This window comes from Colletotrichum karsti (assembly GCF_011947395.1).
Source record: "Colletotrichum karsti strain CkLH20 chromosome Unknown Scaffold2, whole genome shotgun sequence".
Taxonomy (NCBI): domain Eukaryota; kingdom Fungi; phylum Ascomycota; class Sordariomycetes; order Glomerellales; family Glomerellaceae; genus Colletotrichum; species Colletotrichum karsti.
The window spans coordinates 378,108-403,173 of NW_024065902.1; the positions used below are offsets into that span (position 1 = coordinate 378,108).

The 25,066-nt window shown below is 51.5% G+C and overlaps 7 protein-coding genes across 7 annotated transcripts; 4 read left to right on the forward strand and 3 right to left on the reverse strand.

Annotated features, from left to right (window-relative positions):
• Window positions 1-687: 687 nt before the first annotated feature.
• Window positions 688-1,957, forward strand: CkaCkLH20_00669 (uncharacterized protein; the record flags this gene model as incomplete). Its single annotated transcript, XM_038883389.1, has 2 exons — window positions 688-939; window positions 1,031-1,957. The coding sequence occupies 2 exons, from the start codon at window positions 688-690 to the stop codon at window positions 1,955-1,957; spliced, it is 1,179 nt and encodes a 392-aa protein (XP_038750984.1).
• A 228-nt stretch (window positions 1,958-2,185) lies between these two features.
• On the reverse strand, window positions 2,186-4,741 carry CkaCkLH20_00670 (sulfate permease; the record flags this gene model as incomplete). Its single annotated transcript, XM_038883390.1, has 3 exons — window positions 2,186-4,219; window positions 4,271-4,416; window positions 4,465-4,741. The coding sequence occupies 3 exons, from the start codon at window positions 4,739-4,741 to the stop codon at window positions 2,186-2,188; spliced, it is 2,457 nt and encodes an 818-aa protein (XP_038750985.1).
• A 3,245-nt stretch (window positions 4,742-7,986) lies between these two features.
• CkaCkLH20_00671 (bilirubin oxidase) lies at window positions 7,987-9,964 on the forward strand (the record flags this gene model as incomplete). The annotated part of the gene is made up of 4 exons (XM_038883391.1): window positions 7,987-8,117; window positions 8,173-8,398; window positions 8,448-8,567; window positions 8,621-9,964. The coding sequence occupies 4 exons, from the start codon at window positions 7,987-7,989 to the stop codon at window positions 9,962-9,964; spliced, it is 1,821 nt and encodes a 606-aa protein (XP_038750986.1).
• A 255-nt stretch (window positions 9,965-10,219) lies between these two features.
• Window positions 10,220-14,628, reverse strand: CkaCkLH20_00672 (uncharacterized protein; the record flags this gene model as incomplete). Its single annotated transcript, XM_038883392.1, has 9 exons — window positions 10,220-11,139; window positions 11,195-11,228; window positions 11,284-11,384; window positions 11,471-11,518; window positions 11,630-11,656; window positions 11,725-11,913; window positions 11,967-12,378; window positions 12,474-13,197; window positions 13,454-14,628. The coding sequence occupies 9 exons, from the start codon at window positions 14,626-14,628 to the stop codon at window positions 10,220-10,222; spliced, it is 3,630 nt and encodes a 1,209-aa protein (XP_038750987.1).
• Window positions 14,629-15,344: 716 nt separating this feature from the next.
• On the forward strand, window positions 15,345-17,705 carry CkaCkLH20_00673 (uncharacterized protein; the record flags this gene model as incomplete). Its single annotated transcript, XM_038883393.1, has 6 exons — window positions 15,345-15,544; window positions 15,605-15,944; window positions 16,005-16,203; window positions 16,264-16,455; window positions 16,553-16,675; window positions 16,738-17,705. 6 exons carry the CDS (start codon window positions 15,345-15,347, stop codon window positions 17,703-17,705), a joined length of 2,022 nt encoding a protein of 673 aa, XP_038750988.1.
• Window positions 17,706-19,380: 1,675 nt separating this feature from the next.
• Window positions 19,381-20,895, reverse strand: CkaCkLH20_00674 (carboxylesterase; the record flags this gene model as incomplete). Its single annotated transcript, XM_038883394.1, has 1 exon — window positions 19,381-20,895. One exon carries the CDS (start codon window positions 20,893-20,895, stop codon window positions 19,381-19,383), a length of 1,515 nt encoding a protein of 504 aa, XP_038750989.1.
• A 1,441-nt stretch (window positions 20,896-22,336) lies between these two features.
• On the forward strand, window positions 22,337-25,045 carry CkaCkLH20_00675 (uncharacterized protein; the record flags this gene model as incomplete). Its single annotated transcript, XM_038883395.1, has 1 exon — window positions 22,337-25,045. One exon carries the CDS (start codon window positions 22,337-22,339, stop codon window positions 25,043-25,045), a length of 2,709 nt encoding a protein of 902 aa, XP_038750990.1.
• Window positions 25,046-25,066: the final 21 nt, after the last annotated feature.

Consider the following 25,066-nt stretch of genomic DNA (forward strand, 5'->3'; position numbering starts at 1 on the left):
TGACCCTGTTACAGCCGGTTGATGTGGGAGAGACAAGGACTGCCAGATTACCGGGCGGAATATAAAAAGAACGGAACGTCGATCAGCCGACCCAATGTGCAAACAGAACGAAGAGCTCCTCGCCAGTCATGCCGAGTGAGTTTGGTTTTCATCTGAACTTGGCACCTGTCTCACTATGACATGAGATGAGATCCCGGCGTGACACGCGACTCACCGATAGCTCCGAGCATTTGAGAAAGTAAATCATACAAGCTCGGCCGAGACTTACTCTCGCCTCGAAAATGAGATCGCGAGAAACTCATCCACCGGATTGTAAATAAGTGAAGTTCTCACCGCTGAAGCAGATGGCTCAGCGGCGATTCAGTGGGCTGATCCGGGTCTCGTACTGCACTGCAGTTCGCCACGGCCCCGAACTCGCGGTGGGACCGGGCGTGCCTGCCATGCACTGCCGGGCGTTTTCTATGACGAGCCTCTTGCGTCAATCATCGCGACGTCACAGGCCGTCACAATTGTGAAATCTCCATAGTTCGTAACCGCGAGATAATGACATGCGATTAGAAATCGACAGACAACAATACAAAACCCGAAGAGACGTGATCTCTTTAGTTCCAATTGCCAGTTCACACCAACCACTCCAATTAATCACGAATACACCTCCAATAATACAGCACACGCCAGAACACCATCATGAGTTCACAAAGTACCGTCTTCCAGCTGAGTGGAACATGCAATAACTACGACTGGGGCAAGAAGGGCCGCGAGTCGCTCGCCGGTCGCCTTTGCGAGAACACCCCGACCGGCTTCAAGATCAAGGACGACGAGCCCTACTCGGAGATGTGGTTCGGCGACTACCCAGACTTCCCCGCCCGCGTTCTCGAGTCACGCGAGCTGCTATCCGACGTCTTGCAGAAGAACAAGGAGAAGCTGCTGGGGAAGAAGGTCATTGAGAAGCTCGACGGCCAGCTTCCGTACCTGCCCAAGGCATGTCTATCCTCGAGCCTGACACACAACATCTACTAACACGTTACAGATCCTCTCCATCGCGAAGGCTCTCCCTCTCCAGATCCACCCCAACAAGTCCCTAGCCACCAAGCTTCACGAGCAGGACCCCGACAATTTCACCGACCCCAACCACAAGCCCGAGATCGCCGTCGCCCTCGGCAAGTTCGAGGTCTTCGCCGGCTTCAAGCCCCTCGACAACATCTCCCCCATCTTCAACATCCCCGCCCTGAGGGACTTCATCCCGGACGACACCAAGACCTGGACCGACGAGACGCTGCGCGAGGTCACGCGCCGCCTCCTCCTCGCCGACGAGGCAACCGTGGAGAAGGCGTCCAAGGCCATCGCCGACACGCCGCGCGAGGAACTCGGCAGCAACGCGTACGTGCTGCAGCTCCTGCCGAGGTTGCAGGAGCAGTACGGCAAGGGAGACCCCGGCACGCTGGTCGCTCTGCTGTGTATGAACTTTTTGGTGCTGGAGGCGGGTGAGGCGCTGTACATCCCCGCCGACGGCATCCACGCCTACTTGTCGGGTGACATCGTGGAGTGCATGGCCCGTTCGAACAATGTGCTGAACACCGGCTTCTGCCCACCTGGTGACCGGAACAACATCGATCTGTTCAGCAAGACCTTGACCTTCAAGGCTCACAGCAAGAAAGACGTGATGCTCCCCGAAGAGAAGAGCTCGAGAAGCGTTGAGGGACGGACGGTGGTTTACCGGCCGCCGCTGAGCGAGTTCGACATGTTGCGCACCGAATTGGATGAGAAGAACAGAGCTGAGACCATCAAGGCGGGAGAAGGACCTTCTGTTGCGATTGTCACTGGTGGCGAGGGCCTTCTGGAGGCGGATGAGAGACAGTTCGAGGTTAAAGCCGGACACATCTACTTCATTGCCCCTGGAGTCGAGGCGAAATGGGGCACCACAGAGAAGATGCAGATTTTCACGACCGTCGTTTAGACTGGCATAGATAGAGGCTGTAAAAGTAAGGTTAATGAAATCATGATATGATAGACTAGAGGCTTGTTATGAATTGAAAGAAATTATGTATCGATTAATGATGACTGTTGTTGTGGGAATCTTCTAAGTCTAGGAAATTATTGGAAATGCAAACATGATAAAGCTCAAATGGTTCGATGCGCCGAGGTCGCTTTTTCAACTCCAAATCTCAGAAAATCCTTGTGCTCCCTACGAACTACACGCATAACCCGAGTCCCTATCCTTGCTCGCCGCGCTTTTGACCGCATTTTCGACAGCCGATGCGATGTCGAGGTGGAAGAATGGTCGGTTGATACCGGTGACTGCTCCAAGGTGGCGGGTCCCGTTCTCCTTGTTGGCAACATGTAAGACTCCCTCTTCCAAGCCGCAAGACGAAGACTGCTCGGAATCACTCATGACATACACAGCTTTTGAACTCTCCCCAGCCGAGGGGTCTTCACAGAGCAGGGGAGGTTTACCAGCCAATTCGGCAAGGGTGAACACAGGCTCCCATCTGTCTAGGTGACCTGTTGTAGGACATCCGAAGCCAGATACCGAGAGGGCACGGCGGGTCCACCTGCTCTGAAGGCCCGCGAAATGCCATTCGACCGGTTCTGGTGCTGCCCATCGGTCGAGTTGATTTCGCAGGTCTATCAACCCTTCCACAGCTCCGGAGTCCATGATGTTGACGGCGGAGCAGTCAAGGACGACGGCTCGAAGTAGCGGCTTGGAAAGTGCCGGTGCTTCCGAGTCGGTCTCGACGGAGGATGGCGGTGCTGGCTCGTTCCATGGCCTGTCGCCTGGGTGGTCGTAGTGGGGAGTTGTCGTCCGACGAGTAGAATGAGTGATGTGTTCGATGAGTCTGTCGACATATTGAGCTTGGTTGAGGTAGTTGAAGCCTTCAGTGAAGCGGTAGATGAAGACACCAGGGTATAGTTCCCCGACTTCTACTGCCGGGTTGGTGCCATCTTTCCGATCAAGGGGCAAAAAGACGTCGCGGGGAGGTCGGGGAGTGGATGATGAAGTTCGGGTGTGCGACAGTGTTTGGGAGCTGCTCACGGAATGGTGATCTGAGTCGCTGTACTCCGAGGAGTTTCGATCGGGGTGACGATAGGTGCGGACTCGACCCAAGAAGCGACCCCGGGCCCGAGCGAGGCGAAGAAGAAGAAGAGCTGCTGAGAGGGCGACGGTGACGTAAATCCCATCTTCCAAGCTGGTGAACACCGAGACAAAAACGCCAGTGAAGTAGATGAACACGTCTGGCGGGGACATGAGCCACGACTTGAAGATGTGGTCTGGAGAGGTGATGAGGTTGACGACGGCGTGAATGATAAGCGCTGCTAGACTTGCCATGGGAATGTAGTAGAGAACGGAAGTGAGGGCGTAGAGAGCAAGGAGAAGGATGATGCCGTTGAAGATACCGGCAAGAGGCGTTCTGACGCCGGCTTTGGAGAGGATAGCCGTGCCGCCGAATGAGCCCGTTGAGGAATATGCCCCGAGGAAGGGACCGAAGAGGTTTGTGCAGCCGATGGAGATGAGTTCTTGAGATGGCTGAACGGTGTAGTTGTTGATGCGACCAAATGACTTGCCGATGGCGATGTGCTCAATCACCAGGATGATAACTGTAGCAGGAAGGTCCGGGAGTAGCGCCGATATCAACTTGGGGTTCAACGACGGTGGACCTGCGTGTGTGAAGCCCCTCGGTAAGGTGCCGGTGATGCGGAACTTGTGTTCGCCATCAGCGAGACCTCGGTTCACCAGGAAGCTAATGAGGGTATACAGCAAGATGGTGAAGGTCATGCGGAGGGAGCAGAACATCTCCCACATGCGTTTTCTCTTCGGTTGCGTTCTCGCCATGCGCTCACAGTACCACTTGATCAGCCCCAGCAACACCAGAGCCGTCAGCCCGATCGCAGCATCAAGCTTCACCCTTGGCAGACCACGGGCAGTATCGATAAAGACTTGGTATGCGGCGGCCTTGGAGTTGACGCCATCGATGCCCAAGAGCGACGGGACTTGGCTGAGCGTGATGGTAATAGCGGCGCCGGTGACGAAGGCTGAGATCGCGACGTGGGGGATGAACTCGACGATCCAGTCTAGGCGGAGAAGACCGAAGACGAGGAGAACTGCGCCGGCGAGGAACGCAAGTGTCTTGGAGATTTCTTCGGCCGAAAATTCTCCTGGGTGTTCTTCGAGGACTTTGGCGCTTACTTTGCCGACGAGGAGGGAGACGACAGCTGTTGCCTGCCAGATGTTAGACTTGGTAAGGTTGATAGGGCTGAGAATATGACTTACTCCTATTGCAATGTCTTTGGAAGTTCCAAATAGCCAATAGAGAGCTGCGCCAGTGAAGGATGTATATAGACCATATTCAGGGCTGAGGCGTGCGAGGAGGGCGTACGCCATAGCTTGAGGGATGACTACAAGTCCGAGTGTCACACCTGCCCAAAGTTAGTTGATGTTCTCGAAGTACTGTCATCAAAACGAACCGGCAATGGCATCAGAGATAAGCCATCGAGTGTTGTATCTCAGGATCCATTTGGTGAATGGGAACAGGCTCTTGACATAGCGGGCTGATCCATCTTTCGTTGGTACATGCTCTAGTAACCATTCCTTGACTGTTGGGTCTTCTTCATAATAGGTTTCGTATGGTGAAATATCTTTCGCGATATGGTCATGTAATTCTTGTGTTTGATGGCGGGTGCTGGCCCCGAGATCGATCCCGAGTGCCTTGGCCAGTGCGGAGCCGGCTTTATTCGCCGCCATGACGTTACCGTACGTCGAAAGTATTGGTTCGCCTTATATCGAGAGTTGGTTTCGAATATTCGGATCTGGGCTCATTGAGGGTGGGTTGTCAGTGATCACACCAAACAAGCAAGAGGAACCAGTCTGTTCTCAGAATCCTTTCAGATGAGCAGCGAAGCGGTGTATCAGTTTACAAACGATCCGAAGGTTACGTGGGCTGGTTATAAGATGGATCAACGGCTGTCTCGAGGGCATACCGCTCTAGAAGCCGCACCGCCAGCCGCCTTGGCGCCCGTGTTATCGGGAAGACAAGGGGGCGCTAACTTGGCGACATGCCGGGGAAGGCAGTCCTTACGTTTTTGGGGTGACACGGCGATCTAGAACGTCGACTCAAGTTTTTCCTTTGACGGGACGATAAGTTACTTCGGGCTCATGCTCCTCCTCGTGCCAGGTCTCTCCATGACGAGCAAGGGGCCGTAAACATGGACACATGAAGGCCCTCTCTGTCATCTGAGATGGGAGACATCGCGGCAGTGAGCGACGATTTCGCGGGGAACGGGGCGAGCTAGATGTCCCCATGATGCCGGTGCAAGCTGGGGCTCTCGGGGACCAAGAAAACAGCTCTAGTGCCCTGGAAGTGGACCTCAAAGGGGACGCGGTGGATCGTGAATTCGACCTTTGTCGGCGAAGTGGATGGCGTCTGCAGCGTTGGCGGTGGCGGGTGTCCTTCTCCGTTCCGCCGACAGCCGGTCCGGGCGGGTATCGGCCGCGGGATCCACGATGGTGGACGGTCTCGGCCCCGTTTGTCGGGACAATCAATGGAGACCAGGCTTCCCCTGCCCGGGAAGCAGAGTTTTGCTGCATGCAAGCACTTTCAACGGGAACGTTTCCCACGTTTTGGTGGTTCATGCGGCTCGTGAGACTGGGCTGGACACCACGTCAGCAACAGCTTGCCGCAGGTTTGATGGGGACTCAACGACTACATGACTGAAGCGGCACAACTTTGCAAACACAGCAGAAGCTTGAAAAGTCTCCGGGCGGATGCTGCCACGGCTAGATAAGACACGTCCCGATCCTTACGCGGCACTCGGTCTGCTTCACCTGCGACTCAGCTCGTTTTCAGCGGCAACTGGAGTAATTCTCGGTGGCGCCGGCTACCGCCAACGTCGGCGGTCGAATCTGGGGACCAATCCAGCCATTCCTTTGAAAGAAAAGTTTCAACGTTAGTCAAGTTTTCCTAAGATACGTCAGTATACACTAACATGTTGACTTGGCTTCGAGCCAGCCTGATCATGGGACCTTCGCAGTTACAAAGCTAAAGGTTGAAAGGTCTAGACCTGGCAGTCTAACTACATGGATTCGGTAATCATTACCTCAAGGGCTAGCCGTTACACGCGCACGCAGTGCACTTAGTTGGGCTGCCTTGAAACCAACAGGCTGAAGAAGCCCCCCGCGAGCCTACATGATGAACTTTCGCTCCCCGAACCAATGTGAATCCACTTGCCGAAGCGAAAACATCGGCAAATGGCCTGATGGTCTAGAGGTATGATTCTCGCTTTGGGTGCGAGAGGTCCCGGGTTCAATCCCCGGTCAGGCCCTACTTTTGTTTTTGGACCTCAGAACCATTTGAGGTCGATTGGTGAACGTTAGAAAATTGCGTGTTGACATTTTTTGACACTTTTAAACATCGGACCAGGAACGGCGGCGGCACGGAGAACATGTGGGCCCCGGACGTGTGGAGAAAGGGGGCCCGAGCGGGTGGAACCAGTCTCCTCCCCGAAACTTTTGGGTTTGGTCCGGGTCCTCCAGTGTCCTCTGTGTTTAAGGTACTGGTCGCCTCGCCGACTCCGAAGCTCAGCAACCTTTCTCTCGTGGACGACGGTCAAGGCTTTTCACTTTTGGCCGCAATGAATCTGAAAGTCTTGCGAGCATTGGTAGTCGCTGAGCTCCAAGCACAGTTCAGCTTGGTGTCTTCCCTAAAGCCAAGAACATAAGCCACGCGGGTATGATCTGAAGAGTTTCAGGGTGCATCCGAGCATGTAAGCTGCTTAAATACTTAATTCTCGTAGCCAAAGAATGGTGAAATGCCTCAATCTGGAAACAGAAAATGGAACAGCTCGAATTCGTAGCCGTCAGTTGCAGCTGTCAAGTTTTGAGGTGACGTGGGAACCCGGCATCTGTATGCGCCCGAATCTTTCCAGAAGGCCTTATGACGGCATACCATGTCTCTTCGCCGAAATGTACATACATCATCCAAATGAGTTCCCTATCTGGTTGCCCAAGCCTGCCAGACTCAGCAATAACTAACGGTCATCTGGCCTCTGAGCCGACACACGTTCCCTCCGGCGTTCCCTGGCAGGCCGAACTGCAGCAACAACCACGTCGTGTTCCAAGCAAAGAAGGTTCTGAAATGGAATCTGAAGTCTTCTCTTCGGGGATGTTTGGAGGTATGTGCGGCACAAAGCACTGCCTCGCTAATCTCCCGCCGAGTGCTACGTTCGGACGACAACTCCAACGGCGGCATCTGCGCCTTGGTGTTCTCCCCGAGAGAACTTCGACGTCACCAAGCATACGAACCGCATGCGTGAAGCAAGCTGCACAGCAATGCAATGCAACCTGCGGCTTCAGAAGTCGAACCAACTTCCTGGGTCAAGTTTTGGCGAGACATCTTCGAACTCGTCCTTCTCAACCTCGCAAACGGACATTAGTGTCTTGATTAAGGAGTTTCTGAGGGAATTTCCGCCCAAGATTTAAGCATCTTTCAGCAAGCCGGCAACGAAAGGCCGCAGCCCATCAAATAAGCAGACTGCCAGACGAATCTGCTCGCAACCCGTGCCAAGGCAACGCACAGCTACTATCAGCTCACAGGAGAAAGTCAGACTGCCGACTGACGAAGTGGTCAAGACAGGCTTCCGGCCAGCGAGGATTCCGTTCTGCTGCCGACTCACTATGTCCGACCGCCAGAGTAAAATAGTTCATCCCTACCATTTGGCCTTATCGAAGCATGTTCGGACTACACATTCTGACCGAACACTCCACGACCATTGGCGGCGGCATTATGCCCTAGAAGACCTCAACTGCCGACGCCGTTGCACAGGTGTCAAAGTCGCTGATCAAAAACGGTCATCCAATGCTTCTTGCGACGACGCTAGCATATAAGTCTGTCACCACCCCCACCGATCTAGTCTGGCTCGTCAGGCAGGCATCAACCCCGGAACCGTGTTCCGCTTTCCTCCCGTTGTCGATCTCGTCGATCATTTTCCAAGATGTTTCTTAGAACCTCCCTTGTGGCCTTGATGGCCCTGTTTGGAGAGTCATCGGCAGAATGGCTGAGTCCCGAGTATACTTGGTTTTTCCAATTTCCTCTTCCGATTCCGCCGGTTAAACAGCCCAAGTTGTAAGTTTTCGAGCCACTTGACCACCATAAAGTGGCGTAACTAACATCACACCAGCTCCGTGGTGAACCCGGTTACCAAGAAGCTCATCGACTACTACGAACTCGAAGTCACGCCGTTTACGCAGAGGATCTATCCTGACAGGGGGTTGACCTCACTCATTGGATACGATGGAATGTCTCCTGGGCCTACCTTCATCGGAACTAGAGGCCGCGAGACAGTCGTTAGGATGGTCAACAAAGGTGTCACGCCAAGTGCGATGCATCTGCATGGATCATATACGGTAACTCCACCGACCAAGTACTCCAGAACTAATGCTAACTTCAAGGCAGCGGTCACCCTGGGATGGCTGGGCCGATGATACCATCCTACCGGGACAGTACAAGGACTACTATTACCCCAACAGCCAGAACGGTCGTTTCCTATGGTACCATGATCACGCGGTAGACACTGTGGGTGTTCGAATTTCCAAAGCCTCCTTGATGATAACTAACCTGTGTTAAAGACGGCTGTGAACGACTACTTTGGCCAGTCTGGAGCTTGGATCATTCGTGATCCAGCCGATGATTCTTTGGGTCTTCCGAGGGAGTACGGGGTCAATGACATTCCGCTCATCATATCGTCCAAGCAATACAACGAAGACGGCAGTTTGTTTTCCCCGGCTGGAGAAACAGAGGGCTTATTGGGAGATGTCATTCACGTCAACGGCCAGCCGTGGCCGTTTCTTGCCGTCGAACCCCGCAAGTACCGGCTTCGCTTCCTGAATGCTGCGATTTCACGAGCATTCGTCCTCTCCTTCAAGCGCCAAGACCAGGAAGAGTACGAACCGATTCCGTTCCAAGTTATTGCTTCAGACTCTGGGCTCCTCACCAACCCCGTCACCTCGCCTTTCCTCGCAGCTGCCATGGCTGAACGTTGGGAAGTCATCTTCGACTTTACTCCCTTCGCCGGACAGAAGATCGACCTGGTGACAGCCCAAGAGCCCAGCGAATCGCGGGAAAAGCACAAGGGCAAAGGACGGGAATACTTGGAGCCGGTCATGCGTTTCGTCGTCAGCCCGACGCCGGTCGTCGACACCACCGTCATCCCCGCTGCGCTGCGCAACGTGCCGTTCCCACCGCCTCTCGGCGACATCGTCGATCGCCGTTTCAACTTCCATCGCGAAGACGACTTGTGGAAAATCAACGATGTGGTCTTCAACGACGCGCAGAATCGCATTTTGGCCAACGTTCCCCGCGGCACCGTTGAGGTCTGGGAAATTGAGAACGGCGGCGGCGGCTCGTTCCATCCGGTTCATGTCCACATGGTCGACTTCCGCATCATTGGCCGCTACAGCAACAGCAAATGGGGAAGCGATCGCGACGTCCTTCCATACGAAGCGGCTGGGCTGAAAGATGTTGTGTGGCTTGGTGAGGACGAGATCGTCCGTGTTGAGGCGCACTACGCTCCCTGGGACGGCATCTACATGTTCCACTGCCACAACCTCATTCACGAAGATCACCAAATGATGGCAGCGTTTGACGTCACTAACCTCAAGGATCTCGGATACAATGAGACGGCATTCAACGATCCAATGGAGGGCAGGTGGAGAGCTGTGCCTGTCAACAAGGCCGACTTCACCAAGGAGGCTATTACGAAGAAGATTACCTTCATGGCCTCCTTGCAGCCATACAACAATCTCGATGTTGTTACGCAAAAGCTCGATCAATACTGGGCTGCCCGCGGCGGACTTCACCAGAACCGACCTGACTTCGACCAGGATTCGGCTAAGAAGAACGGAGCCAAGAAGAAGAGCAGCGGAGTCAAGATGAGGCGCGTCACAAGAGCTGAGTTTGCTGCGGATGAATAGATACAGTGGAAGACGGGAGACTTGGTTTCATGATCGAGAACAGCTGCTAATGTGTAAAATGTAATCGTCGGCAATGCGTGTGGCAGGACCTGCTGAGCCAGAAGCTTCTTCCCTTTCCTTTGTATGTATATAGATATCTTATCAGTGTCATTCAAAAGCAGCTTAAGGATTAGAAACACAGTGTTGATATTGCTGGTGTATGTATGTAAATTAATGACAGAGAGTCTCGGAGTGCTTATGAATGATGGAGATCTCTCAGTCCTCCGACCTCTTCTTACTTTTCTTCGCCTTCACCTCCTCATCACCAATCTTCTTGCTCTTCTTTTCCTTCTTGTCTTTCTTTTCCTTTGTATCCTTCGTTTTTTTGCTCTCTTTGGTTCTTGTCCTACTCTTGTCCTTGCTCTTCTTCGATCTTTTATCTTTGCCCTTCGTCTCAGTCTCCGAATCAGAATCAGAATCAAAATCAGAATTGGACGCAGCGGAATCGGCCGAGGCATCCGAATCAGCATCCGAATCAACATCTGAGTCCGCCCCCGAGGACTTCGAAGCGCCGTCCGAGTCCGAGGTCTCATCAGAGTCGGTGTCAGATTCGGATGACTTGTAAACCACCTTCACGATTCTGCTTGGCTTCGCCGTGAACGAAGCAGTTCGAATCTGGTCTTGGGAAGCAGTGACAGCCTCCTCTTGACCGTGCGTCTTGTGCAGGTAGTCATTGAACTGATTGGAAGCTTCGGCAATGAGTGAAAACGTGTCCTGGTTTAAGACAGGCGCCTTGGGAGACTTGGGGGGCGGTGATGACGATCCCGGGCTTTGCTTCTTCTTCTTCTTCGGGCTGCGGGACTGGGAATTGAACTCCGCCAACGCAATGGCAGTTTGGAAAGCGTTCCTGATTTGACGACCGTTCCATTGCAGACCCTTGCAGTTGGCCTTGGCCCACCTGATGATCTCGTCTTTGCGGTAATCGATGAGCTCTTGGCCCATTTTGGCTCGCTGTTTGTTGACATCCTCAAGCTTCTTGATGTTGTTCTCCCAAATCTTGATGCTTTGCTTCGTCCGAAGCTTGGGATAGTAAAGGGTGAGGTGGAGGCGAGAGCGGAAAGCATCGTCAATCGCGCCGACTCGGTTGGTTGTCAAGAATAAGATACCAGGGTAGTACTCCAAGATGCGCAAGAATACTGGGCAAGAGCAATTAGCACGCATTGATCGCGTCTTCATAATCTTCCTGCTTACCTGATACGAGGCCGTTTCGCTTCACGTCGGTTTTCTAAACATGGTCAGCGTTCTGGCATTCCTGTCTCAAGCAGCGCATTTCCTCTTACGTTCCTCCTAGCAAGGAACACATCAGCCTCGTCCAGAAGTAGCACACAGGCCCATCTATGAGCGAGTTTGAAATGCTTGTCCAAATTCTTCTCAACAGCGTCTGGGAGATGCCCGATGTCACCTGATGGCGGCAAGCGCCGGATTAGCCACTGCGTTCCACCAGGACGGATCTTTGCTGATACTTACCACATGTGATTGGGTATAGAGGACGCTTGGTGTATGCCGCCACACACTCTATAAGTGTTTTCCGTATCAGTATGAAGAGCTTGAAGCCAGATTGATTGATCCAGGCTGAGAAGAAAGAACGCCTACCTGCAGTGGATGTCTTCCCCACTCCGGGCTCACCATGAAGCAGGATGATGCACCCCTTGCCTGCATCGGAATCTGATTAGCATGCATGCCATCAAAAATTGCCCATGGATGAGACAAGAACCGAGTACCTTTTCCTCGCACCAGATCCAGATCAATCTTTTCGGTAATGTAGTCATTGACCGCTTGAGAGCCATCCGAGCGTTTGGTGTAAGATTCGACCATGGCCTGCACCATTTTCCTGTGTCCTTTCGGTAGCACAAGGTTGTCCCAGTCATTCCCATGTTGAACGTATTGAAGTCTGTCTACATCCAGTTGAACTATACGTCTGTCAGCAAATTGTATCATGGGAAATCTCACGACCGAAACATACCCCATTTTCGGTTGCGCAGAGCATACCCTGGAACGGTACCCGGGAAAAGCTTCATGAGGTTGTTTTCTTTCAAGTACATCTTGAACGCCTCGCTCTCTTTCTTCGTTTGCGCCTTTGACGTAGTGTAACTTTCAAACACCAGCTTGAGCTTCCTTAGGACATTCTGACTTTGCGAATCTTGATGCTTATAACCGGTGACGTTATGGTGGTATTCGTCATAACAACTCCGGTTGACCTCCCAGCCACGAACTTCATCATGTTCGTACCAGTCGTGAACCTCACCCCTTGTCCTTCTTGGCCAATCATGCTTGATCACGTCCTCGAAGATGGGTTTGATCTCCGAAACTTCCATGCTTGGGATCGTGCCGTCTTCGAAAGCGAGTTTGAAGTCAACGATGACCTCACTGTTGATCTAAAAGTTACAAAAGTTAGCCTCAAATTAAGAACCAGAAGTAGAACGCAGGTGGTTCAGATTGCCCCAAGACCAGTTTAGGTGCTAAAACGTACCGTCTCACGGGTATTCCCTACGGTGGTTCCTTCATATGACATGTGCCAATTGCCTGTGAGATCCACAAACTTTTCTCCCCTTCCGTGAAGATGATTGAGCTTGTCGTCGCTCATGTATTGCACTGGGAAGATTTCAAGACTTCGAACATCTTTCAAGCCGTCGAATGGCTTGATCTCAAAAAGCTCCCTTTGGGCGCCATATCGCTCACCGTCGTACGCAATATTGAAGCAAGCAATAACGAGCGTAGACAGAGTGTTCTTGGCCCGTCTAACGGGGCCATGTCGTGCCAAAACTGGTTGCAACAAGTCTTTACGAACATCTTCAGATTCTTGCCTGAACAGCTTCAATTGCCCCAATCCCAAGAAGGCGTCCAGATGCAACATGTCGTTCTCTTCATCATCTTCTTCGATATGTCCCGGTATGAGAGCCTTCTTCAGAGGAACGCCACCTCTCGTCGAGAGAACGCAATATCCTTGGGGCGATGACTTCCGGTTGCAACGATGATTTGGGTCTGACATAGCCGTGTTCCGCGTTATCTCGGAGACGTTGTCGTAAGTAAACATCATTTCAGAGCGTTTGCCGTCAGGACAGTAGATTGTGGTTCCAGTATCGAAAAGCATCCATGCGTTCTCGAATGCAACTTCGTTTTCTTGACCGGTTCTAATCCTATCGTAAAGCCCTATCGCCTTCTCGATATACCGATCAACGAATTCTAGGAGTGTCCTAAAATGTGGAAGGGCATCTGGTCGTGAGTAGCTCTTCTCACCTTGGTCCAAAGAGTCTTCATTGGAATAAGTGTCATCTGGCAAAGTGGATGAAATTTCCGCGCCAGAGCCATCGTTATTATCTGCCGCAGAATCGGATAAATCCGCAGTTGGCGGCTCAACAGGGTCCGAGCCGACCCGGACATGTCTACTCAGAAAATAATCAGCTCTAAATATTTCGATCGAAATGAAATTGAAGAGAACGTTCGTCGTACCCAAACGCGTCCTCTAACTTGCTCAGATGCTGTCTCAATGGCGTGATGTTCCTAATCAGGGGACGAAATGGCTTGGAGAGACGGATAAAGCTGTGGCCGGGGCCGCAATCAAGATCCAGAATATCTCTGAAGAAAGACGCGATCGGGTCAGACATGATACTGAGATAGGTGATCTCGATATGTGCTGGATGGGGCTCAGTCTTGTTGATTGTCTCATCTGATATGGCGTTGTACAGCACCCCTAGTAGCTGGAGATGTCCTGCCGTGGCAAATTCACATGCGTAGAATCCACCGGCAAAGTCGCCATCGTTCCAGAACACCGAGCCATCGGCTTCAAAAAACCTGACTTCAACTTGCACATCGCCGGGGCCGTTGTAGGTTTCGTTCTCGATTACCGACGGAGCCATTTCTGAAGCGGCATGTGAAGCGGCATATGAAGCGACTTTTGAAGTAGTTGGTGAAGTAGCATGTGAGGTAACCGAAGAAGCGTCTTCTGGCATTGCCTCTGATTTCTCCCTCGTTTCGAGTAGCTTCTCCTCGATAGCGCGCAGGCGCTCATCAACCACTCGCATGTAATCAACCATCCCGGAAACAACGCTTTGGCTCGGGTCATCTAGAGGGAATGCTGCCAGCGACTTTACATATCGGGGATACAATTCGTATGGAAGCTCTTGAAGTGGCGTTGGAGGCTTCGGCGGACCTTCGATGTCTGCCATGGATTCTGCAACGGGGGCATTGGCCTCAATCTCTTCGACTTGCTGAACCGTAGCATTGTTAAGAGATGACTTAGTTTGAGTAATTGGAGAATCATCATTCGCTTGGTCTTCCACTTGCACTGGCTTCGGGAGGCCAGAGCCAAGCTCAGTCTTTGATGTGAAACCATCGCTCGTTGAATGCCCTGCAGCGGTGGGAGAACAATCACTCCTCTTGTCTTCTGCCAGTGCGGAGGATTTCGACAAGGTAGGGTCATCTTCCGTTGGCAGCTCATCTGTCTGCGTGGGAGGCCTGCAGTCCTCATGATCGGAGCTGTTCTCTGTGGCTTTGGCCGCCGTCAGGGTACCAGGGAGGCTTCCGTGAAAAGAACATGAAGCTATCTCAGCAGCCATCTTGTCGTCATAGGCTCCGTGTTCCAGTTGGCTGGTGTTGGGGGAAATATTGGCGACGAAAGTGGCCATTAGGGTGACGGCAAAAGAGGTTGAAAGTAGTTGGTGATAAATTCTCTCCGAGAGAATGGAAATGAGGGACAAAGAAACGATAGCAGAAAAAGGCCTCAACGGAACGGCCCTGGCGGAGCCCCTCAGTTTCGTGGGCCCTGTTCATTCCATACCAAGGATGCGAGTGATTTGAGGCGCTCAAAGTAGCAAATGAGAATGAGCATCCTTAAACGAGTCTGACTCACTTATCATGCATTTGTTATGGAAACGACTCGTAATCTGCAAAGCGGCCTTGGAGCTGCATATATTGAATGCGAAGAAGCGGCTCGGGACCGGGGCCCTTCGCTGTGCCATTGGTCAGCCTGATCATCAACACCATCTCAGGTCGTGATGGAGTGGAGCAGACAGCAGCAGTCATCCTGCAGTGTTTGGCAGAGGAGAGGAGATTACTACTTTGGGATAAACTTGCAGCTCCTGCAATGTTGCAACTTTGTTGCCGGCAGCCTGATCTATTAATACACGTGTTTGATTAATTAACTTGCAATGTCGTAACTGCTGTGACACGCAATGTGCAGCGCTCCCTGTCTTTGGGGTAAGCTCACAGCCTGATTGTCAAATTTTAGTGCGTCCGTCTAGATTCATTAGTACGGAGTACACACCTGAAACTGTTGTGTCCAGAATCTCGACTGCTTTAAGAAGCTCATGTCAAGAGTTGAGTGTGCTGAGTAGTATTGCATATGCGGCTCAACAACATTGATCCCGGCTTCCAAGTCGTCGAAACCGTTCCCGAGATGCCTGCGGAATGGATAACGACAAAGAATAGTGCTGCGCGTTTCGCCAACAGAGCTGTAAGCGCGAGCGAGACGGTTGGCACCGCCGAAGAGCTGGTATTCGTCGACGACCTCGATTGCTTTGTCCCAAAAAGCCAGGTTCCTGAGTGAGTAACGGACTTCTTCCATCTCTCCCATCACCTGGCGATCAAGCTGACAAGGAGAAGCCTAAACAAATGTTTCGATAAATCGAGGGAGCACCTGGGTCGCTTTGAAAGCACCCTTCAAAGGTTCGCCCAGAACATGGAAACTCGGAAAGCGTTGAAAAGCTTTGGGTACAAGTCAAACGATACAGCATGTTTGAACCTCACCGATGTCTTCATCATCGCAAACAGAGTCGTCGAACAGCGAGATGGTACGGGGAGTTGGGGGGCTTGCAAAAGCTTTGCCCGAAGATGTGTTCGGAGTGCCAATAGCCAAGACTCGGCGCTTGGAGCAATCATGTCTATGGTACCTAGCGGTGACTACGGCTCTGTTCTTTCTGGAGGGATCATGACTATTCTTGCTGTACGTATCTCGGTTCAAGCGTGACGCCAATGGACGAAACTAACGATGAACAATGTTTAGGTTGCACATGAACATGAGAAAAAGCGACAGTCCATTGAGAACGCATTGGCAGATATCCCAAAGAAGTTGGATAAGATCAAGCGCCTGTCGGATGTTCATATAAAGTCCAAACGTCTGCACGGAAAGGCTGATGGAATCCTGGTGGCCACATTTGTGGTCCTTGAAGAGATTGTTAACGACCTCACCATGGACTGGAAAGGTCTGTCTTAGACACGTTCAAGTTTCCACTGGAGACTACGTGCGCTGACAATAGTCACAGCCAAAACGAAAACGAAGATCAAAAACTTTGGGACTGAGGACAAGGTGGCTGACGCGTTAACGTTACTGGACAGCAGCATATCGGAATTCCAAGACGAACTACAGGTCTGCAGCGAACGCCGTATGGGGAGAATGCATGAAGCCATAACTGAGAACGGAACACTACTAAAAACTGTTGAGGAACTCGCCCAAGGTCGGTGAAATCAGGCCCCTGTGACAGCACAGACAAAAGCTGCCATGATGTGGCTCCCATTGAGTCCTGGTTAACATCTCAATTCGTGTAGGAATAGTGACGGACTTGAGAGAAGACAGGGTCAATGCCATTGCCTTTCAGAACAAACTTCTAGACGTTGTCAATTCTCTTACTCGTTTGTACGCGAGTCATCCTAACTTCAATCCCGTCAACGGCGGTGGTAAGTCTAGTCTACCTTACAGACTGGCGTTCTCTAGGGATTGATGTTTAACAATAACTCAGTGAAAAGTAAAGAGCCGTTAGCAATACAGCCTGCGCATCCCGTGGAAACAAGCAGCAGTGTCAAGGAAGACGAGAGTTTGAACCTGGCCACCAGGAACGCCAAAATTGTGAAGAAATGGGTTGACACCATCAAAGATTTTGAGCCAAGTTCGGAGAAACACTTGAGAGGGTGCATCCGTGCCGGCCTCGGCCAGTTAACGTCCGACGACAGAGAGAAAAGCCAGTGGATAATGTCTTCTTCTAAGCTTCGAGACTGGCTTCGCCTTGACAGGCGAAGCATCCTGGCCGTTAAAGCGGAAAACGCCCCGCAAGAGCTTTTCAACCCGTTCTCTTTCACAGCCGCCATACTGGCTGAGACATTGCAGAGGTCTACAAATTACGCTGTCTTGTCTTTTTTCTGCGGGCTTAGGAAGAACGACAATTTCGACAGCGAATTCTGCGACCCCATGGCGTGTGTCAAAAGCCTCAATGGCCAGCTCTTGAAGTTTTGTCTTGAAAAGCGGCCTGATGTCGATTTGTCCCAACTCCAACAACGACAACAGAACAAAAGACTGATGAAGAACTCAACCAAGAAGCTAGAGTATGCTGTCAAACTTCTTCGGGGGTTGCTTAAGTCTTTGGAAGATCAGGACGTCATCTTCATAATCCTTGAATCTTGGTCGCGAATACGAGGGGACAGAGATGAAGCAGACTGGGTCATCGAGAAGTTGTGCAAAGCAGTGGCCGGATTTCCTCAGTTGAAAATTAAGCTGCTTGTCCTGGACGCTCTTCCTGGTGATCCAGTTTACGATTTCGATATGACATCAACTCTCTATGTTCCGGAAGAGATTGACGGGTGGCAAAATGACGTTAGTCTGAGTCGGTTGGAGGGAACCAGCCTCAACATGGTGGATGAGCTTGAGAGGAGGCGACACAAGGACAGCGATTGCTCGTCTGGATCTGATTCAGATGATTCGGAGGAAGATTAGTAGAATCTGATTCTATCAAAGTTCCTCGTCTGACTTGTGTCTAGCATTCTAACACCGGCAGAGTTTTGTTCTTTCTAGTTTCTACATGTCTCAATGGAGATGTCCTTATCGCTGGGTATGGTGTATTGAGACAGGCCCCCAGAAAGACTGGTTCATTGTTTTATCATATTATGCGGCATATTGACGTTGCTTGAGCTCTAATACGGTTTCCTCACGTATATAGCGTGACTAAATCCAGTCAGTTGCGTATAGGAGCCTTTACTGTGGTAAGCAAGGGGGGAGGTGTCACTTACATGTTCCAATATCCATGCATACTCAGTTCGGCCCTCACTTAACTTTGTGAGATCGTATTCTTATAAAACTCTGTCAACTTGGCTTGCCTCTCCAAGCGCAGAATCGGCGTCAGAAATGAATTCATCGAAGTCGACATCCTGAGTGCGGTCAGCATCCACACCATATGAGGCTTGAGGAGGAAGCGTAATTAGTGACGTACTGCCTGCACCCTCTCGCTCTCCATTTCGGTCGTCATTCCTCCAGCAAAGCAAATCGCGCGCGTTACCAATGCAGAGGATTGGGTGGTCCAAACTGTCGGGTCGGTCTGGCCTTCGGCGGGGAAGTGGAATCAGTGCGGAGGGGGATATTGAAGACAACGGCGTGATGAGAAACGGGCGGACCATCGGGTACTTTTGAATGACGGGCCGCCGTGGCGTGCGCCGCAAAACTGCATTGACAAGGGTGGTGTCCGTACTCGTGGGTGAATTGCATTTAGCCTGGCCACCGGCTGTTAGCGGCCAGTAGTCATATGGCGATTGCGCAGAATCTGAGTGACTGGAATGTTGGTCTTTCGCAGCTACTAGGACAAGACAGCTCCATGGCATTTGCACTACGTGACTACCAGGGATTGGAGAAGCGCCAAAGCCGGAGAGTTTGATGTGAGTTGGGTCTCTGTGCATAAGCTCCCGTGTAAACGCTCACTCATGGATTATAAGCCAATTCCAACTCGCAGCCTGCACAGACGGGCACCTCAGGTGTTCTGAATTGTCTGGCCGGTTGGCCCAATGGCAAGGCGTCTGACTACGATACACCGTGGAATCAGGAGATTGTGGGTTCGACCCCCATGCTGGTCAAAATCTTTTGCCATTTGTGGGTAATAATTGTTGGCTCTCTCATTTTTGTGTCTGCGCATATCGGACCGCTAGTAGCTGCAAGACTGGCCGGCTTGTTGGGGTTGCATTTTAGTGTTGAGCGCCTGAGTTTGATTTATTAGTGGAAGTGGTTGTTGAAACTCTAGGGGATTGCTCACCACTGTAACAATCTTTGCCGCGCAAAACAATGCAGCTGCCCTTATCTTTTTGCTCTATTTAACATCACCATGCAGTAACATAACAAGAGTAACATTGGAAGTGAGTTTTTTTTGGAAGCTACAGCAACTTTAGTTCATGTGATTTGTTTCATCGACTTAGTTAATGTAGACTATGCTGCAATTTGCAAGTGATTGAATGTCTTGTAGGTAAGATTGAGTCTGTTGTTGGGACTGTCTATTTACAACTCCTTATGCTGATGCTAACCACCGTAAATGCCGTTCTAAATGCTCAAAATATTTGGTGTAAAAGATCAGGAAGAAGGATGCACCTTTCCACGCCTCCATATCAGATGGTTAAACAAGCCTGGCAACTCAAAGCTTTGCCTGTTTGCAAGGATCGTCAACCACCATCTCGTCAATGACCTGGATATCAGGGCCCCCAGGCGCACCTAGCATGAGCATTTTGCCGCCGCTGGCCTCCTGCCACCCAGCCTTCGTGGGATCATCCAGGTTCTGCGCGAAGCCAAGCCATAAGTCCTGCATACCATCACTAGTTTTGACTTCGTATTCCGAAGCCGCAGCGTTAAACTCGCCCCTGGTCCCAAAGATCTGAGGCAGCTCCGTCATGTGGTACGCCCCAGACCAGAAATAGGGGCTGATATCGGTGAAGTTGCCGCTGTAGATATAACGGTATGTCTTGCGCTTGGCAGCGGCTCGGAACCCGGCGGAGTGAGCGGCGGGACATTGGAAGAGCGCGAGGGTCAACTTCTCCGACAGAGTATCGTTCACACCCATGTGTATGGGGTCTTTTGGGAACGGAACCATGATGTTACCCTCGCGAAGGTTGGACCCGAAGATGGCAGGGCGGTCGCTGAAGAGACCCTTGGCGTAACGCTCGGTGTAGTTGGAGAACACCCACTTGCCGTCTGTAGTGGCGAGGAAGTCGAGGGCAGGCTGTTTCATGGAATCTGTGTAATTGGCGAGAAAGTCAACGATGCGCTTGGTTGACTGAGTGCGCATGCAAGCCAGCTCCGCCTCGGGGACAGGAGGACAACCAAGCTCCCTGGCAACGAATGAAAAGTTGCTGTGTGCTGGGTCGGATATAGCAAGACCGGTGGCAGGGGGAATCAGAACATTGCCGCTATTCTGGATGAAGGCTTTGACGATGGGATCCTTAGGGAAGGCGAAGTTCTGGACATCGGTAGAAGCGGCACCGGAAGACTGCCCCCAGAGTACCAATCTGTTCAGATCGCCGCCGAAAGCTTCAATGTTGTCCCGAACCCACTCAATGCCCATGCGTTGATCCATAAATCCCAAGTTAGACTGCTTCAGGCCGGCGGCGTTGGGGAAGCCAAAGATGTTCAGGCGGTATTGTATAGCCACGACGATATGGCCTTTGCTGCGCTGAATCCATGCGGGAGGCTGCTGCAATGGCACAGATGAAGAGCCGGTTTGCAGGCCACCTCCATGGATCCAGATAAAAACAGGTAGTTTGTCGCCCTTCTTCATGTCGTTGGGAGCCCACACTGAAAGAGAAAGACAGTCTTCGCTGATGGGTGCAAAGTTGTTGTACTCTGTGACAGCTTCGTTGATGATTGTGCGCATGCTGCTGATGAACTGGGGGCAAGCATCAGGTGTCTTGTTCGCCACGAAAGGCTCGTTGCTGGTGTAGCGCTCAGGCGGCGCGAAGCGCAATTTACGTACAGCCGGCTTTGCGTAGCGAATGCCTAGGAACTGCCGTACATCTGGATAGGTAGAATTGATGAAGCCGGTAATCTGCCCTGAAGATGTCTTCACGACAAGGTCATCGGCGGGAGTAGGTGAGCCGTCGGCTGCACTCAAGAGCCCGCTCAGCATCCATAGCGATGATGCAGCTGAGAATCTCATCTTCGGTGTTGAAGATTCTCCAGTAAATATGAATCGGTGTGATACGAATGAGAAAAGGGTTCTATAATCGAGCCTACGCCAAAATGACTTCTTGAAAGACTTCTGAGATACTTTGTGATATGAGCTGTTTGTGATGTGAAGAATGTTCTTGCTAATCCCTTCGACGACGTGCCCATCTTATATCAAGTCGAGAAGCGCCTGAAGCAGTGACAATGATGTTGGCTTTCTGGCCTAGAATAGCTCCTTCGCGCATGCTCAAATGCGAAAGGAGGCTGCGCACCGGACATAGTGTCGGAGACGGAAAGACGTGATTGGTTGTCATTAAAGCCTGTAAGAAATAAGAGCGTTCGTCGTAAATGACGCGCCTGCATCAAGAACTTGATGTGGCTGAGATTGTTCTCCTAGCGTGAAATATCCCAGCGTCAACCGCGCGGATAACCCCGATTTTGGGGCTTGTCAGCCTGAGAAGCTCTATTCTAGTAAAGCCGGTCCGAGGTCTCTCAATTGACGCACACTGCGGGCAAGGCAGGTTTTGCGGCCTCGTAAACTATCCCTAAAGAAGTTGTGTCAGAATCCTTACAATCGGATCTAAGCAGTTAGACTCAGCCACCCGCTCCAGGAACTGAAAAACGGGACAGAGCCATCTTGGAAGTCCCGAAGGCCCAGTCACACGCAAGAAGCGATGTCATATCCAAATCTACTCTAAGACATACGCAATGAAGGGTATCCAATAGGCATGAACCTTGCAGGCCGTGAATTTCAAAGTCAAACTCGTCGCGCTTCCGAGTGGCTCTGAGTGGCTCTGAGTAACCGGAGGGGGATTTCCGCATTTTAGCTCCGAGAATTTCTGTGTAGGAGAACGACCGTGATAAGTCGAGATTAGAACGAGTGAACATGGGAAGCTGCGGGAGACAACCGCAACTTGGAACATTGGGACTCGGAAAATGGTGCTGAACAAGATCACGATATGGATGCACTTATGTGTCTGCATGGACAGAAGGAAAGCCAAAGCCATATAATTCTTACGTGTGATGCTATGATTTACATCGTCCATGAAACAAGAGCAATTTTCATACCTCCCAGCATTGTAGTGTTGAGGTCTGGCTGAAGTATTTGGCGTAGAGTGTTTCCACGGTCCACTGCATAGGTAACTGAATGAATAGTGGATGGAAGTGAAGTTCTGAAGATGCATTTATGCTGTGCATCGAATTATGTATGTACTTAATAAAGTGTTATGAAAATGTGGTACAATTAACAAGCGGAGATCACCACGTGACCCGCCCTTTCATTCCACGCTCCTCCACCGATCTTTTGTTTGATGAAGACAACCCTCAGCTGCTATCGGGCATCTGGCCTCATGTCTCGACGCCGAATCGCAATTCCAGCTCTCTCTAAAAACTTCTCATAAACTGAGACATCAGCTCTAGGAGACATCGGCACCATGTCCCAGACAAACCCGGCGGGAGAACCGACGCTGGAACCGACGTCACAACCACTCCCAGGGCCCCTGAAGAGCGTTTATCGACAGTACAAACAGGATACCAATTTCGTGGCATCATGGCTCGCCATAACTGCCAAACGATGCGGTTATCCAACCGATCTTCTCTCCGAGACTACAGATGGCTCCAATCCCGGAGCTTCCCGTCCAAAAGCCACCGGCGGTAAAGGCAAAAAGAAGAAGCCCAACAAGAAACCCACGAAACCAGCTGGATCCACAACCAATGGCCCGAAGAAGTACACTGTCGCCGTCAACGAGTACATTCCGCTTGCGCAGTTCATTTGTAACTCGAAGAAGGATGTTGCCGCCGTCCCGGAATGGTTCGTTACGGCGATCAACCGGGTAATTCACGTGCGCAAGGAGTTCAGGGATAGGCTGGCGGCGCTTGGAAGAAAGACGGAACAGGAGTCTGATATGAAGCACAACTACTTCGTCGGCATTCTGGAAAAGGTACGCGAGGTTCTCAGGCCGTTGATGACCGCGGAAGCCGCGCACGCAAGCGATGTCGGTCTCTCCAACAAGTTCGAAGGCTTGACTGTCTCCGAGCCCTCGCAGGAATTCATCGACGCTCCCGATGTCGAGAAGCCAAAGGTCGATGTGGTCTACGAAGCAGAAGAAAATATGTCGGATGATGAGGCGATGTTCATCATCTCACTTCTGTGGCAGGATCTGCTGAAGACACGGTTTACCGTGAAAGCGCTATGGTTTTCTTACTGTTGCAAAGACTACGAACTGCCGGCCGTGGCTGTCGCTACCAACACAGCCTTTGATCTGGCGCGTCACATGATTCAAGAAGTGTTTCCGGTTCTCGAAACGCACGAAAAGGGCTTTTATGGCATCTTGAAGAACAACCACGCCCTGCTCTGGGACTGGGTGACAATAGCCGGGCCGAAAGAGGCCGAGCAAATCGATCTTTCTCTTAACCCCTCCACGGAAGAGAAGAGATACGTTGCGGGAAAGGAAAGCTACATGAACGCATACAACATGCTAGCCGATATCCTACCCTCCTTGCAGGCCGATGGGAAACCCATTGGACCTATCCTCCCGATCGATGGGGAGTTTACGGCCAAAAAAGGCAACGCAAGATTCGACAAAGACTACAACTACCTGAAGCAGATATTCGAAGACCTGATGTTCATCAATGAGCATATCGCACAAAGGTCAACTTCGCACTCACGCAATTGGCCCCACGTCATCGAAGACGCTCTCATGCGCGGTCTGAGGGAAACGCTCCAAACTCGAAGGATCCCCTTCTACCTCGTGTTTGCATCCCAGGTCATGATAGACGTGCATCACGAGCTTGACGACTCAGATGAAATCTCTATGCCTAAGGATGAGATGCTTAACAAGATGAACATCATGTACGATATGTGGGCCCACTACCACCGTGTTCATGATTCAGCAGGCACATACGATGACCTGGAAGAAATCGACACGGAAATTAGAACAGTCGCCCTGGGTTGCCTCCAAATGAAAGACGACCCCATCTACGAGCAGAAAATGAAGCTTCTGAAGAAGAAGAAAGGACAGACGGCTGGGCCAAAGCCTGAGAAGCACGGCTTCTGGAAGAGACATCCGGTTGCATGCGGCTTACTTTTGTATGTCTATCAATTGGCAGTCTACAAAGCCGGAATCCACGTTTCCAACGTCACACGATCTATCGCCGCCTCAATGCACATGTATAACGCCTTCTTGAGCGAGGGTCTTATCAAAGATCCCTGGCCGGATATGGAATGCGCAAAGACGTTCTTCGGGCCGGGCAACTTTTTCGTTGGACGCCTCCCTACCAGCATGGATGATTATGCTAAAGCCATCATGTTGCAACTGGGACTTTCGGTTGTCAGTGTTATGGATCCTTCGAAGAGACGCGGCAATACGCGGTCGAGAATGTTGCAAGATGTGCCGAACCGCATGCTCAAGTGGGACGTTCCCACCTGGATGGCCTTCGACACCAGATACCTGGACAAGCTGGGCAAGACTGCTGAGGATACCTGGACTGCGGAGGACGTTTACAGCATCATCGCCGACTTTATGAAGAAAGCTGGCGGTCCTTCGTCGATCGTCGAGGGAAAGAAGAAGCCTGCAAAGTCCAAGACGAAGAGCGCCAAGGAGGTTGACAGACAGCCGGGGAAGAAACCCCAAGGGGACTCCCTAAAGACCCATGACTTGGTGATCTGGCTTTGCCGCGCTCTCACGTCTGAGTACTCCCAGATCAGCTTCCCTTTCGTGGTATTGCACGCTTATGCCTGGTTCATGATGAGGTATATGAGGGAAGACTGCGAGTCTTTGGTGAAGAATGTCCTTGGGCCACCGGATGGGAAACTCAAGGAATACGCCTTGCCTTGTTGTGCTGCCCATATATTGCAAGCAGCTTACGTGGTACCGCATTGGGCGCAAAGCAGACTTATCATGGAGCAGGCAGCCAAAACGTTCCAGGAATGCTTGTTTTCGAGGCTGATGATGCAGGAACCAGGCGGTAGCCGGTCAGTACCGGCTACCACTGGTGACGACAGAATTAATTGGATATGTGGTGAAGCTGCCTTGATGTTCGTTAAGAGGCAGCAACATCTGCCACCTTGGTGGAGTGCTAGTCAGGGTATTCGTACCCAGAAGGGTGATGATGGCGAGTGGGAGTTGACCAAGATGGAGTAGTCCAAACGATTGCAGTGAATT